The 16,489-nt window shown below is 38.4% G+C and overlaps 2 protein-coding genes across 5 annotated transcripts in view; one reads left to right on the top strand and one right to left on the bottom strand.

The window, feature by feature from the left end:
• Nucleotides 1-16,395, top strand: part of AK3 (adenylate kinase 3) — a 51,393-nt gene extending 34,998 nt beyond the window's left edge. Inside the window, exon 6 of one of the 2 annotated variants that reach the window (XR_013960682.1) lies at nt 16,202-16,394. The gene's annotated coding sequence lies outside the window, so the exon portion shown is untranslated. Of the gene's footprint in view, nt 1-16,201 lie in introns of both variants that reach the window. The other variant, XM_080669941.1, reaches the window with a different exon arrangement.
• The window catches only part of CDC37L1 (cell division cycle 37 like 1, HSP90 cochaperone), a 72,095-nt gene that overhangs the window by 38,765 nt on the left and 16,841 nt on the right, over nt 1-16,489 (bottom strand). For all 3 annotated transcript variants that reach the window (XM_080669938.1, XM_080669939.1, XM_080669937.1), the window contains exons 4-5: nt 9,266-9,381; nt 8,842-8,964 (exon numbers count right to left, since the gene is read on the bottom strand). In XM_080669938.1, coding sequence (XP_080526064.1) covers nt 8,842-8,964; nt 9,266-9,381 — 239 coding nt within the window. The remainder of the gene's footprint in view (nt 1-8,841; nt 8,965-9,265; nt 9,382-16,489) is intronic.

The following is a 16,489-nucleotide window of genomic DNA, read 5'->3' on the forward strand; positions in this document are numbered from 1 at the left end:
AGAAAAAGAAAAAGCTGGGGTAGCAATACTTATACCTGACAAATTAGATCTCAAAGTGAAAGACGTAAAAAGAGATAAGGAAGGCCACTTCATAATACTAAACGGAGCAATCCAACAAGAAGATATAACTCTGGTAAACATATACACACCCAATACAGGAGCACCCAAATACATAAAAAAACTTCTGGAGGATATCAAGGGAGAGATTGACAGCAATACAGTCATAGTAGGGGACTTTAATACCCCACTAACACCACTGGACAAATCCTCTAAACAAAAAATCAGCAAAGAAACATCAATCCTAAATGACACACTAGATCAGATGGAATTAATTGACATCTACAGAATATTTCACCCCAAAGCTACAGAATATACATTCTTCTCAAGTGCACACGGGTAATTTTCAAAAATAGACCATATATTGGGACACAGGCAAAGTCTCTTCAAATTCAAGAAGATAGAAATCATATCAAGCATCTTCTCAGATCACAATGGCATAAAACTAGAAATCAACTACAATAAAAAACACACACACAAAAAACAAACAAACACCTGGAGGCTAAATAGCATGCTATGAAACAATGAATGGGTTACCAAAGAGATCAAAGAAGAAATAAAAAGCATCATGGCAACAAACGACAATGAAAACACAACAATCCAAAATCTATGGGACACCGTGAAAGCAGTCCTAAGAGGGAAGTTCATAGCTCTACAGGCCTACCACAAAAAACAAGAAACAATGGTAATTAATTATCTAACCATACAACTTAAAGAGTTAGAAAGAGAGCAACAAGAAAAACCCAGTGTAAGTAGAAGGAAATAATAAAGATCAGAGTGGAGATAAACGACATATGGAGACCAAAAAAACAATACAAAAGATCAACAAAACCAAGAGCTGGTTCTTTGAAAGGATAAACAAGACTGATGAACCTCTAGCCAGGCTCACCAAGAAGCAAAGAGAGAGGATCCAAATAAACAAAATCAGAAATGAAAGAGGAAGTAACAACCGATCCCACAGAAATACAAATGATTATAAAAAAATACTATGAACAACTCTATTCCAACAAAATGGACAACCTAGATGAAATGGACATATTTTTAGAAAAATACAAGTTCCAAAATTCAACCAAGAAGAATCAAAAAACCTGAATAGGCTGATAACTACTGAAGAAATTGAAACAGCGATCAAAAATCTTCCAGCAAACAAAAGCCCTGGTCCGGATGGCTTTACAGGGGAATTCTACCAAACATTCAAAGAAGAACTAAAACCTATCCTCCTCAGACTATTCCAAAAATTCAAGAGGAAGGCACACTTCCAACCTCTTTCTATGAATCTAGCATTACCCTAATCTCAAAACCAGATAAAGACACGACAAAAAAGGGAACTACAGGCCAATATCCTTGATGAACATAGATGCTAAAATCCTCAGCAAAATTCTAGCAAATCAGATTCAGCAATACATTAGAAAAATCATACACCATGACCAAGTGGAATTTATCCAAGGGATGCAAGGATGGTACAATGTCCACAAATCAATAAATGTGATACATCACATAAACAAACTGAGAGACAAAAATCACATAATCATACCAATTGATGCAGAAAAAGCATCTGACAAAATCCAACACCCTTTCTTGATAAAAACTCTCAGCAAAGTGGGAATAGAGGGATCATACCTCAACATAATAAAAGCCCTATATGACAAACCTACAGCCAACATCATACTCAATGGGCAAAAACTAAATCCATTTCCCCTAAGAACAGGAACAAGACAAGGATGCCCACTTTCACCACTCCTGCTTGACATAGTACTAGAAGTACTAGCCATAGTGATCAGACAAGAAGAAGAAATAAAAGGCATCCAAATTGGAAAAGAAGTAAAACTGTCCTTACTCACAGATGACATGATACTATACATAGAAAACCTCAAAGACTCCATCAAAAAACTACTAGACCTAATAAATGAATTTGGCCATGTAGCAGGATACAAAATTAACATCCAGAAATCTATGGCCTTTTATACACCAATAATGAACTCACAGAAAGAGAAATGAAAAAAACAATCCTATTTACCATCGCAACAAAAAAATTAAGATGCCTAGAATAAACTTAACTAAGGATGTAAAAGACCTGTACTCAGAAAATTTCAGGACATTGAAAAAAGAGATAGAGGAAGACATAAACAAATGGAAGAACATACCATGTTCATGGATTGGTAGAATCAACATCATTAAATGTCCATATTACCTAAAGAAATCTATAGATTCAATGCAATATCTATTAAAATACCAATGGCGTATTTCAAAGATCTAGAACAAACTCTTCAAAAATTCATCTGGAATGAAAAAAGACCCCGAATAGCCACAGCTATCCTGAGAAAGAAGAACAAAGTTGGAGGGATCACAATACCAGACATCAAGGTATACTACCAAGCCATGGTTCTCAAAACTGCCTGGTACTGGCACAAGAACAGACATATAGACCAATGGAACAGAATAGAGAACCCAGAAATTGACCCAAGCCATTATACTCAATTAATATTTGACAAAGGAGGCAAAAGCATACAATGGAGTCAAAACAGTCTCTTTAATAAATGGTGCTGGGAAATTTGGTCAGATACATGCAAAAAAATGAAACTAGATCACCAACTTACACATAAACAAAAACAAACTAAAAATGGATAAAGGAACTGAATGTAAGACGGGAAACCATAAAAATCCTACAAGACTCCATAGGCAGCAAAATTACAGACATATGTCGTAGCAATATCTTTACAGACACAGATCCTAGGGCAAGAGAGACTAAGGAGAAAATAAACAAATGGGACTACATCAATATAAAAAGCTTCTGCACAGCAAGAGAAACCATCAACAAAACAACAACAAAGCCCACTGCATGGGAGAACATATTTGCCAATGTTATGTCCAATAAGGGTTTAATCTTCAACATTTACAAGGAACTCATATAACTTAACAAAAGGAAGATAAACAATCCAATCAAAAAATGGGCAAAGGATGACCTAAACAGACACTTTTAGAAAGAGGACATTCAGAAAGCCAAGAGACATATGAAAACATGCTCAAAGTCACTAATCATCTGAGAGATGCAAATCGAAACAACAAAGAGGTACCACCTCACACCTGTCAGAATGGCTATCATCAACAAATCACAAACGACTAGTGCTGGAGAGGATACGTAGAAAAAGGAACCCTTATTCACTGCTGGTGGGAATGCAGACTGGTGCAGCCATTAAGGAAAACAGTATGGCGTTTCCTCAAAAATTGAAAAATGAAACTGCCATATGACCCAGTAATACCACTTCTAGGAATATATCCCAAGAAAACAGAAACACCAGTCAGAAAGGATATATGCACCCCTATGTTCATAGCAGCACAATTTACAATAGCTAAGATTTGGAAACAGCCTAAATGCCCATCAGCAGATGAGTGGATTTAAAAACCGTGGTACATCTACACAATAGAATACTACGCTGGTATAAAAAAGAAGGAATTTTTACTGTTTGCAGCAGCACGGATGGAACAGGAGAACATTATGCTAAGTGAAATAAGCCAGTCAGTGAAAGAAAATTACCACATGATCTCACTCATTTATGGATAATAAAGAACATCATAACCTGATGAACAAAAAGATAGATACAGAGGCAGAGAAGCATCAAACAGACTGTCAAATTACAGTGGGAAGGCTGTGGGCAGATAAGAGATTAACCTAAGGACTTGTATGCATGCAGATAAGCATAACCAATGGATGCAAGACACTGAGGGGGGTGGGGTGAGGGCATGTGCCGGGGTAAGGGGAGGCTGGGGGAAGGTCAATGTTGAAAAAAAGGAGACATATGTACTACTTTTTGTAATACTATAAAGAATAAAAAAATAAAGACTTTAGTGCCTTTCAGTTCAATTCTAAGGAAATTTCAAAGAATATACATAGTGTGGCTATGTTCCATTATCCTATTAAGCACAAGTTCAAACATAGTCATTAATGTAAGATGAAAAAGAAAAAAAATTTTTTGATGCCTATGTGATAAGTGAAATTTTAGAATAGTCATCAGAAAACTAGCTAAAATACCAACTCGATCATTTACTCATTAAAACTCTACTATTTCGGGAAAATTTCCCATTTAGGTTATACTTTAGAATTGTTTAGAACATTTAAGGTAGGACTACCACCATCTTAATATTTTCTTTTTAATTTAAAATACAATGGCATCTTCAATTTATAAAAGGAAATATGTGCATTTAAAAAATCATTTATAATTCTACCACCCACATATAATCAAAGTTAAACTTTTGGTATATTTCCTTCTAACTTCTAATTATGTATACTAAATGTGCCATGTATGCAAGAGCATGTTAAGATATATGTATAGTTTATTAGGCAAAAACCCACTATATACCTAACACAAATTAGGAAATAGATCATTGCTATTTAGTACCTTAGAAATCAGTTTACAAAAGGCATTCCCACCCTCTCTGAGGTTACCATTATTGTGACTTTTGTCTTCATTTTGCCTCTTTAGTTTTTCTGCTTATCTATGTGTACCTGAACAATATATTGTTTAGTTCTTCTTATACTAGATATATAATTCTGTAGCCTGTTTTCACTCTCTTGCTTTTTATTTGCACTGATGCTGGTTCATTCTACTGTTAACAGACACCTGGGCTGTTCCCAGGCTTTTTGCTGTTATGAACAATTCTGCTAGTGCATATCTATATGAGTTTCTCTAAGGCAACAATCGTCAAACTTTATGGTCTCAGGACTTCTTCACACTTTTGAAAATTATTGAGGAACCTAAAGATCTCCTATCTATGTGGGCTAATTCTATTAATATTTACTATGTTAGAAATTAAAAATGGAGAGAAACCAAGATGGCGGCATAGGTAAGCACCTAAATTGCTGCCCCGCACAACAATTTCAAAACTACAACTAAAAGATAGAACGGACACCATCCAGAACCACAGGAAAGCTGGCTGAGTGGAAATTCTACAACTAGAAGGAAAGTGGAAATCTCACGGAGAAGGAGCGGCAAAGAGCTTAGGTATAGAGACACGCGCGCAGAGAGGAAGGGCGTTGAAGTGCCTGGCTGGCTTTCTCTGGCGGGAGGGGGAAAGAAGCCCCCGACTGACTGAACCCCAGTTCCGACTGTACTGAACCTCAGTTCCGGGTGAAACCCTGTGGACCCAGACTCATACAGTGGGAGTTTGGACTGTCAGATAGAGAGAAAGGCACCCGGAGACTCGGAAACTCGCAGGGGTCTGGAGGCGCCAGTGTGCACAGGGACTGACTGCGGAGTTTACCACAGGCTGTCCCTGGCGGGAGGGAGTCGAGGGCTCCTGACTGCACTGAACCCCAGTTCCGACTACACTGAACCGCAGTTCCGGGCGAGCCCCTGGGGACCCATGCTCTTGTGGGGGGAATCTGGACTCTCGGGCGGAGACTCGGGAGCCGGGGAAGGCAGAGGTCTGAAGGCGCGCGTGCGCGCAAGGGCAGGGCTGACGGGAAGCCAAGATTGTCTCCCCACCCTGAGACTCCACCCCTTCCAAGCTGAGACAGAGGCTTTTGCAATCTGGCAAGGCTAATCCTATAAGGCTGTCTCCAGCACCGAAAATCTCCCTGTGAAGACACAGCTAATCGTCACAGCCAACTGGCCTGGAGGTCAATTCCTCCCAGTGATACCAACAACAATCAAGACTTAACTACAAGGCTGTACACACAGTCCACAAAGGGGTGCACCAAGAGTGTCCACCTCAGGTTAACTGGGGAGGCTGACCCACTGGTCTATATAGGAAACCTAGCACACAAAGCTACTCTACCAACTCAGCAAAGCAGTGAAAAATGGGGAGACGAAAAAACAGATCACAAACAAAAGAAATGGAGGAAAACAACCGACTGGATATAGAATTCAAAACCACGGTTATAAGGCTCTTCAAGAATATCCTAGAAAAGGCCAATAAATATAACGAGACCCTCGAAGATATGAAAAAGGACCAACTAGAAATTAAACATACACTGACTAAAATAAAAAATATTATACAGAGACCCAACAGCAGACTAGAGGAACGCAAGAATCAAGTCAAAGATTTGAAATACAAAGAAGCAAAAAACACTCAACCGGAAAAGCAAAAAAAAAGAAAAAAGAAACCAAAAAGTTGAAGATAGTGTAAGAAGCCTCTGGGACAACTTCAAGCGTACCAACATCAGAATTATGGGGGTGCCAGAAGAAGAGAGAGAGCAAGATACTGAAAACCTATTGGAAGAAATAATGACAGAAAACTTCCCCCACCTGGTGAAAGAAATAGACTTACAAGTCCAGGAAGCGCACAGAACCCCAAACAAAAGGAATCCAAAGAGGACCACACCAAGACATGTCATAATTAAAATGCCAAGAGCAAAAGACAAAGAGAGAATCTTAAAAGCAGCAAGAGAAAAACAGTTAATTACCTACAAGGGAGCACCCATACGATTGTCAGCTGATTTCTCAACAGAAACTATGCAGGCCAGACGGGAGTGGTAAGAAATATTCAAAGTGATGGATAGCAAGAACCTACAACCAAGACTACTCTACCCAGCAAAGCTATTATTCAGAATGGGAGGTCAGATAAAGAGCTTCACAGATAAGAAAAAGCTAAAGGAGTTCATCACCACCAAACCAGTATTATATGAAATGCTGAAAGGTATTCTTAAAGAAGAGGAAGAAGAAAAAAGTAAATATAAAAATTATGAACAACAAATATATATCTATCAACAAGTGAACCTAAAAATCAAGTGAATTAAAAATCTTAGGAACAGAATAAACTGGTGAATATAATAGAATCAGGGGCATAGAAAGGGAGTGGACTGATAATTCTCAGGGGGAAAGGGGAATGGGGGGTGCAAGAAGAGACTGGATAAAAATTGTACACCTATGGATGAGGACAATGTGGGGGGAGGTAAAGGCAAAGGGTGGGGTGGGAACTGGGTGAAGGGGAGCTATGGGGGGAAAAAGGAGAAACAATTGTAATAATCTGAACAATAAAGATTTATTTAAAAAAAAGAAATTAAAAATGAAGAATTTAAAAAATATTAACTAAAACATAACAATAAAAAACATTACATGTTAACATTTATAACATGTTTTTAAAAAACTGCCCTGGCCTGGTTGCTCAGTGGTTAGAGCATTGGCCTGCGGACCTAAGGGTTGAGGGTTTGATTCCCAGTCAAGGGCATGTACCTCAGTTACAGGTTCCCCAGCCCCAGTACAGGTGCATGCAGGAGGCAACCAAACCAATGGGTCTTTCTCACATCGAAATTTGTCTCTCTCTTTCCCCCTCCTCCCTCCCTTTCATCTCTTTCTCCTTCCTCACTTCCTCTCTCTAGAAATCAATGAAAAAAATATCTGCGGGTGATGATTTAAAACAAAACAAAATAATTTTCAAAACAAGAAAAGTAGTGACAGCCCTAACCGGTTTGGCTTAGTGGATAGAGGGTCGGTCTGCGGACTCAAGGGTTCCGGGTTCGATTCCGGTCAAGGGCATGTGCCTTGGTTGCGGGCACATACCCAGTGGGGGGTGTGTAGGAGGCAGCTGATTGATGTTTCTCCTTCATCGATGTTTCTAGCTCTCTCTCCCTCTCCCTTCCTCTCTGTAAAAAACCAATGAAATACATTAAAAAAAAAAGAAAAGAAAATTAGTGACAGGTCTAGATTAATAGAAGATAGCTAGATTCACATTTCTGCTTCTGAATCCTTGTCTACTGCACCCATGAGAGTGAAAATGGCAAATAAAATCTTAGTATTAATATTATAACGACAGTTTTTACCCTGGCCCTCCTGAAAGGCTATTACTAGTAAAATCCCATGAGTGTCCTTGGACTACCTGTTGAGAAATCTATTCTCTAGGATATATACCTAGGAGCATTTCTGGGCATGCGTATTTGTTCAACTTTACAAGGAAAAGTTCCAAGGTGGTTGTAGCAATTTATACTCTCACAGGCAGTGAATGCAAATTCTTATTGGTCTATTTCTTGTACAATTTGCTAATTTACTAATCTAGTGAGTGTGAAATGGTACTTAATCTTTCTAGACATACCTATTTTTTTTTAACATGGCCCACACAAATACATATCATTTCTTTTGACTTTATAGCAAAGCATTATCTCAGATTAAAAATTCTTCAAGCCGAAACCGGTTTGGCTCAGTGGATAGAGCGTCAGCCTGCGGACTGAAAGGTCCCAGGTTCGATTCCAGTCAAGGGCATGTACCTTGGTTGCAGGCACGTCCCAGTGGGGGGTGTGCAGGAGGCAGCTGATCGATGTTTCTCTCTCATCGATGTTTCTAACTCTTTATCCCTCTCCCTTCCTCTCTGTAAAAAATCAATAAAATATATTTTTAAAAAAATTCTTCAAAATATAATATTATTGGTTGCATAATATTCTATGTACTAGTTTGTTTGTTTTTAGCCATTCTTCTCTGTTGCATTTTTAAAGTTGTTTCCTATTTTTTCATTACAAAAGTCTGACATCTCATTAAGCTTTAAGTTCTAAACATGGACTCATCTGTATCTATTTCATTCTACACTGTATCCTTAGCCTCTTAAACAGCTATACTTTTGCATTAATTGTTACTCAATATTTACTGAATGAATGAAGGAATATTCTAATTTTCCTGAATACATACACTTGTAAAATTAGCATAAAATCAGCAATATAATTTTTCTTTCCACTATAAAATCTACAGAATTTAACCTGTGGCATCCTGGCTGAATGGCTTCCTTTGATGTATATGGATCAAAGAGGTCTCAGCTAAGGCCTAACATTCCCATTTATAATACCAAATAGCTACTTACTTTGGCTTTCTGGAAAAATAAACGAAAACACCCTCTTGGATCCACATTACAGTTTTTGGCCATTTCCATAATAAACTGCATTACAACAGCTTGATGTGCTATTTGTTCCATTAGAGCCCCTTTCTGAAAATAAATAGATTAAAATGATAAGAAATACCTCTGGAAATATATTTTAAAAGGTTTACAGTATATGGGAGCAAGAGAGATGGGGACTCAGGGGAGGCATACTAGAAAAAGATTTCCAGGTGCTAACTGAAATAACTAAAAAAATATTCCCACAGTAATTCAAGTAGATCTGAAAGCAAAAACAAAAAGTATAATTCCATTTAATGACCCTCTTACTTTAATTTAAAGTAAATATTAAAAAACAAACATGTATATCAGAATTCCCCTAAGATTCCCAGAAATTCAAAGTTCACGATACCTGTTCAGCTTCTAAATGAAAACACCATAAAATAAGATATTTAGCAGTTTCTTCACATACAAGATATGGATGGTCAGATAAAAATCTCTGACTATCATCCCATCGACTCAACATACCTGTAAAAAAAGAATTAAACCATGAATATCAAATACTTTCTTCTTATAAGTGAAGCAATGGTATTTTAAAGTGATTATCTTTAAAGACGATTCATATTACCCCAGCCATGTGTTATGTAAAAGAGCAAATGAAGAGGGATAAAATTCTTTTAAAGCAATATGCAGTATATTGGAAATAGCTTCCACAATTTACAGAAAGGTGTTTTTATCCAGATAATTAGTCAGATTTAAGCTGATAGATTGGTTTAAAGCCAAAACTCCTATATCTGGGGCATGCCTGAAGTCCCAGGCAAAGTGAGATGGCTGGTCATCTAGTAAAAAAAGATGATTTTATGATACTCAACATTATTTAGTCACAGAATATAATTTTTTTCTATTGGAAAGATGAAAAAGACAGCAAAACCTCAATAAAATACATTTAGCGAACAAAGAATTAGTAGAAGGTTCAGAAAAGCTACATTCTAATTAAAAAATGTCTAAGATGATATGGTAAAATGTTGACAGCACGGGAAACTAATCCAGTCAGTTTTATAAAAACAATATACTTTAGCCCCGCTCAGGTGGCTACTGACCCATGAAACAAGAGGTCACCAGTTTGATTTCTGGTCAGAGCTTGATCCCCAATAGGGGGCATGCCAGGAGGCAGCTGATGGATGTTTTCTCATTGATGTTCATATCTGCCTACCCCTCTCCCTTCTCTTCTCTCTAAAATCAATAAAAACGTATTAAAAGACAAACAAACCATATACTTTATTTTAATCATGTTAACCAATCATTCTGACTGTCTGTATACACAGAAAACAAAATCTTTTAAAAATTAGTTAAGCATATTTGCAAATGGCTGCCACTTTGCTTCAAAATATCAAACTAATCCAAATACTACTTAAGGTGCAACTTCATCTTTATTCACATTAGTAAGAAATTTAGTCAAAAAGTCAGTATCACCCAAGTGATCATGGAACCAGTAAAGTGTTAAGTTTTTATTTAACTCTGTCCAATCAGCTTTACACTTGAGTAAATTAAGTATAACATAGTTACATTTAGTGCTTTAGACTCATCCAAGGAAGTCTGGATGTTACTGAATCATCATGAAAATTTTATAAAGCTGTCTTAATAGTTTGGCAGTAAATCTTGCCTCTAGACACAAAATGAACTTTCAGATATTAAAGTTCCACATTAGAACACAAGAAAGAACAAAACTGAAGACCTATGTCTTACTGAGAAATACACCTTTAGCAACATGGGAATCAATTGAAAATAAGTGATTAATTTGTCCTCATTTAAAAAACACAGGGGAAAAAGCATTTTAGCATTTTCTTATAAAGAGTTTTACAAGCTTTATCAAGTTATTTACCCAACATTCTGGATACAGTGATTAGGTCATTTTAAATTCTGAGAAGCAGAATGACCACAGAAGTTATCTGAAACTACTTCTCAAACTGTAATTAAAGAACCTAATAACTTTTGAGGATCATATCTAAAGAAAGCATAATCCTTATTGCTTATAGCTGAAGTCATAAAATAAATCCTATAAAGCAGTTTTGTCTTAGCTTTGTGACATTTCTGAAGAGGCAATATTTTCAACTCTTATCTACTATCCATAGAGAGAGCATTGTTCTCTTGTTTACTTCTCCATGGCAGCATAATGACTCACTGAGGCACCAAAATCCTATCCATTTTGGTTTCTTTTGCAGGCAAGATAATATGAAACAGTTAGTGACACTTGTAGGGGCCATGAAGAAGGGTACCATTAAATGTTAAAAAAAATAATTTTAATGTTATTTCATTTTAAAAAAATCTTTATTGTTGCAAGTATTACACAGGTCCTCCTTTCTCCCCCATTAACCTCTTCCAGCCCACTCACATCCCCCTCAAGGCCCTCACCACCACCCCATTGTCTGTGTCCACAGGTTATGCATACTGTATATGCATGGAAGTTCACTGGTTGATCTCTTCCCCCCATACTCCCAAGACAAAATTAACCCTTGAAGTTGACCATAGCTTTTCTTTATCTGAGGAATACTTGCCATGACTTGATTTAAAAAATATATACCCAGCCCAGTCGGCATGGCTCAGTGGTTGAGCATCAACCTAAGAACCTGGAGGTCAAGGTTTGATTCTCGGTTAGGGCACATGCCTGGGTTGCCGCTCGATCCTCTGTGTGGCGTGTGCAGGAGGCAGCCAAACAATGATTCTCTCTCATAATTGATGTTTCTATCTCTCCCTCTCCCTTCCTCTCTGAAATCAATAAAAATATATATATTAAAAAAAAAAAGTATAAGCAGCCCTAGCTGGTTTGGCTCAGTGAATAGTGTCAGCCCGTGGACTGAAGGGTCCCGAGTTCGATTCCAATCAAGGGCATGTACCTTGGTCACAGGTTCCTTGGCCCTGATCAGGTTGTGTGCAGGAGGCAACCAATCAATGTGTCTCTTTCACAACGATGTTTCTCTCTGTCTCTCCCTTTCCCTTCTACTCTCTATAAAAATCAATGGAAAAATATCCTGAGGTGAGGATTAACAACAACAAAAAGTACACCCAATTATTACAAAACTGAGAAGTTAGGTTATAGGCACTCCATATAGATCTCTGTGGGGAGAGTGTGGAATCTTATGAACAAATTATCAATACAATCAATGGCTTAGTGGAATAAAACATACCTGAAAGTGCTAATGTTATTTTGGAATTTATAAACAAATTAGAGGCCCGGTGCACAAAATTCGTGCACTGGGGGTGGGGGGTGTCCCTCAGCCCATCCTGCACCCTCTCCAATCTGGGACTCCTCGGGGGACATTCCTCTCACAATCAGTGACTACTGGCTCCTAACCGCTCGCCTGCCTGCCTGCCTGATTGCCCCTAACCGCTTCTGCCTGCCAGCCTGATCACCCCCTAACCACTCCTCTGCCAGCCTGATCAACGCCTAACTGCTCCACTGCTGGCCCGATTGCCCCCAACTGCCCTCCCCTGCAGGCCCAATCGCCCCCACCTGCCCTCCCCTGCTGGCCTGGTCGCCCCTAACTGTCCTCCCCTGCCACCCCAGTCGCCCCCAACTGCCCTCCCCTGCCAGCCATCTTGTGGTGGCCATCTTGTGAGGACATGGGGGCGGCCATCTTGTGTGCAAGGGCGTGATGGTCAATTTGCATATTACCTCTTTATTAAATAGGATTATTATATAGGATGTATAAACAAATGGAGAGTAACACAATCTAGCATGATAGCTAAGAAAACAGAATCTAAGGCTAACCTGCTTTGGTTCAAATACTGGCCATTTACTACACCTTGGAGAAGATTCTTTATACCTCTATGCCTCCATTTCCTCTTATGTAAAATAGGTCTAAAAATACTATGTTTATCTGCACAGGATTTTTGTGCAGATTAATCAATACATATTAGAGCACTTAAAACAGTGTCTGACAGAGTAAACATTGATAATATTCACACAATATGAACAATTCATTCATGCATTTATCAAATAGTAAACTAATCCTTTGGTTAAGGATAACCTAGTCATTTAAACTAGCCAACCAACTTATATGGATATCTGAAAAAACTTACTTTGAGAAATTAAAACAGTTTAATTAAAATAATTAATTTCACCTTTAAATTTTCCTAGTGAATATCTAAATCCCAATCCATCCATTAGCTTTTAATATTCCAACTGATGGAGAAACCAAGATGGCGGCATAGGTAAACACCTGAACTGCTGCCTCACACAACAATTTCAAAACTAGAACTAAAAGACAAAATGGACATCATCCAGAACCACAGGAAGGCTGGCTGAGTGGAAATTCTACAATTAGAAGGAAAGAGAAAAGCACACTGAGACTAACAGGAGCTGCGGAAGGCAGAGGTACGGAGGCGCGCACGGTGAGGGCTGGCAACTGAGTACATGGCTGGCTTTCTCAATCGGAAGGGAGAAAAAAGCTCCCGACTGCTCTGAATTCCAGTTCTAGGCGAGACTCTGGGGACCCAGACTCATTCAGGGAGAAACTGGACTGTCAGGCAGCACGCGAAACTCAAAGGTGGCTTTCTCTCAGAGGTGCTTGCAGCGATTACTGAGGGACACTGAGACCCAGGGGCCTCATAGGGCAGGGCTGACGTGAAGCCATTGCTGTCTGCTCCGCCCCATCCAAGCGGAGCATAGAGGCTTTTGCAAGTCTTCTCCCATAAGGGTGTCTCCAGCACAGAAGTTCTCCCAGCGTAGACACAGCTGATCCTCACAGCCAACTGACCTGGAGGTCAATTCCTCCCAGTGATACCAACAACAATCAAGGCTTAACTACAAGACTTTGCACACAGCCCACAAAGGGGTGCACCAAGAATGTCCACCTCAGGTAACTGGGGAGGCTGAGCCACTGGGCCCTATATGACACCTAGCACACAAAGCCACTCTATCAACTCAGGGAAGCAGCCAAAATGCAGAGACAAAGAAACAGGTCACAAATGAAAGAAATGGAGAAAAGCAAACAACTGGATACAGAGTTCAAAACCACGGTTATAAGGTTTTTCAAGAATTTCCTAGAAAAGGCCAATAAATTTAGCGAAACCCTCGAGGATATGAAAAAGGACCAACTAGAAATTAAGCATACACTGACTGAAATAAAAAATAATATATAGAGATCCAACAGCAGACTAGAGGATCGCAAGAATCAAGTCAAAGATTTGAAATACAAAGAAGCAAAAAACACCAAACTGGAAAAGCAAAAAGAAAAAAGAATCCAAAAATATGAACATAGTTTAAGGAGCCTCTGGGACAACTTCAAGCGTACCAACATCAGAATTATGGGGGTGCCAGAAGAAGAGAGCAAGATACTGAAAACCTATTGGAAGAAATAATGACCGAAAACTTCCCCCACCTGGTGAAAGAAATAGACTTACAAGTCCAGGAAGCACACAGAACCCCAAACAAAAGGAATCCAAAGAGGACCACACCAAGACATGTCATAATTAAAATGCCAAGAGCAAAAGACAAAGAGAGAATCTTAAAAGCAGCAAGAGAAAAACAGTTAATTACCTACAAGGGAGCACCCATACGACTGTCAGCTGATTTCTCAACAGAAACTATGCAGGCCAGATGGGAGTGGCAAGAAATATTCAAAGTGATGAATAGCAAGAATCTACAACCAAGATTACTCTACCCAGCAAAGCTATCATTCAGAATTGAAGGTCAGATAAAGAGCTTCACAGATAAGAAAAAGCTAAAGGAGTTCATCACCACCAAACCAGTATTATATGAAATGCTGAAAGGTATTCTTAAAGAAGAGGAAGAAGAAAAAAGGAAAGATAAAAATTATGAACAACAAATACATATCTATCAACAAGTGAACCTAAAAATCAAATGAATTAAAAACCTGAGGAACAGAATAATCTGGTGAATATAATAGAATCAGGGGCATAGAAAGGGAGTGGACTGATAATTCTCAGGGGGAAAGGGGTATGGGGGGGTTCAGGAAGAGACTGGACAAAAATCATACACCTATGGATGAGGACAGTGGGGGGAGGTAAGGGCAGAAGGTGGGGTGGGAACCGGGTGGAGGGGAGCTATGGGAGGAAAAAAGAGGAACAATTGTAGTAACCTGAACAATATTTATTAAAAAAAAACAACATTCCAACTTATTCTTAACACAGTCCCCCAAATATATAATCTTGATGATTTCCATTTCCTTTTTACATTATACTCATAATAAAAATGATATTTTAATTCTTCAAATTATACTCATTATCTTAATTTTTCTGTGTGCTAAAATCTCCCAACTAGGTTGTGAATTTCTTAATGAAGATATATGACCTTTTTTTCTGTACTTCCTGAGCCACTTATTCCCAATCACTTACCACCAGACAATTATTTCTACCTACGTGCCTGCACATAAACTCATTTTATTTGAAACCATACCCATTAGTTTTTCCCTGCCATCTACAGTGCTTCCTAGGCTCCATTACCCAATTAAGCATTCTAAAAATTCCTCTGACATTTCTATTCCTCCTATAACAAATTGTTCACTAAATCTTGTGGTTATACTATTATAGTCTGTTAATATGGTGAATCATATTAATGAGTTTTCTAATGTTAAACCATCCTTGATTTCTTACTATAAACCCTTCTATATATTTCTTTTTCAGATTATATAAAGTATATTTAATGTGAAGAATTTGAAAAATCCAGGAGATAAAAATCATCTGCAATTCTCTAAGCGATAATTAACGTTAACATTTTTTATAAATTTCCTTCTGGGCTTATTTTTAAACTAGAGGCCTGGTGCACGGATTCGTGCACTGGTGGGGTCCCTCGGCCTGGCCTGTGGACAATCCTGAGGGGTCCTAAATTGCGAGAGGGTGCAGGCCAGGCCGAGGACCCCATCGGTGTACGATTGAGACCGGGGAGGGACCGCGGGAGGGCTCTAAGGCATGTCTAGCCCATCTCGCCCAGTCCAGATCGGCTGGACCCCAGCAGCAAGCTAACCTACTGGTCCGAGTGTCTCGTCCCTGGTGGTCAGTGCGCGTCATAGCGACTGGTCGAACGGCTGAACAAATGGTCAGACACTTTGAATATTAGGCTTTTATTATATAGGATGACTTTTAAAGAAACAAAATTAGAATTATATCCTCCATATTTATTTTCTACTCATTTCACTTCACATTCTATTCAAGATTACTTTATATTAAATATTTTTCAAAAGTACGATATTGATATACTTGAAAGCAATAGCTAACTGATTTCATTAAACAGACTGTGACTATCCACCCTCAGTGTCACTGAAAAAGATCTCAGAGTATTCATGCAAATGTTTACAGCTTTTTTCTTTTTTTCCTTTCTTTTTTACAGCTTTTGATAAAATTCCCAGTGACAACATCCTACACGGATTCAAAAATTGCTGAATCACAGCTAAATTTGGCTGGAAGTCAACAGATGATGGGCCATTGAAAACTGTGTTAGATCATCAAAAAGCAGTTCTGCTGATCATAAAGACAGTAATGTCAAAGATGCATATGACTTTGAATAAAACTTTAGTAAAATTTAAAAGAAAACAGATTTTTTAAAATTGATATTTTATAAAGCATGGATTATTAAATTAAGTAGAAATGCAGGAGGAAAATAATAATCAAGATCTCA

Source organism: Plecotus auritus (assembly GCF_963455305.1).
Source record: "Plecotus auritus genome assembly, chromosome: 5".
In the NCBI taxonomy this organism is placed as follows: Eukaryota; Metazoa; Chordata; class Mammalia; order Chiroptera; family Vespertilionidae; genus Plecotus; species Plecotus auritus.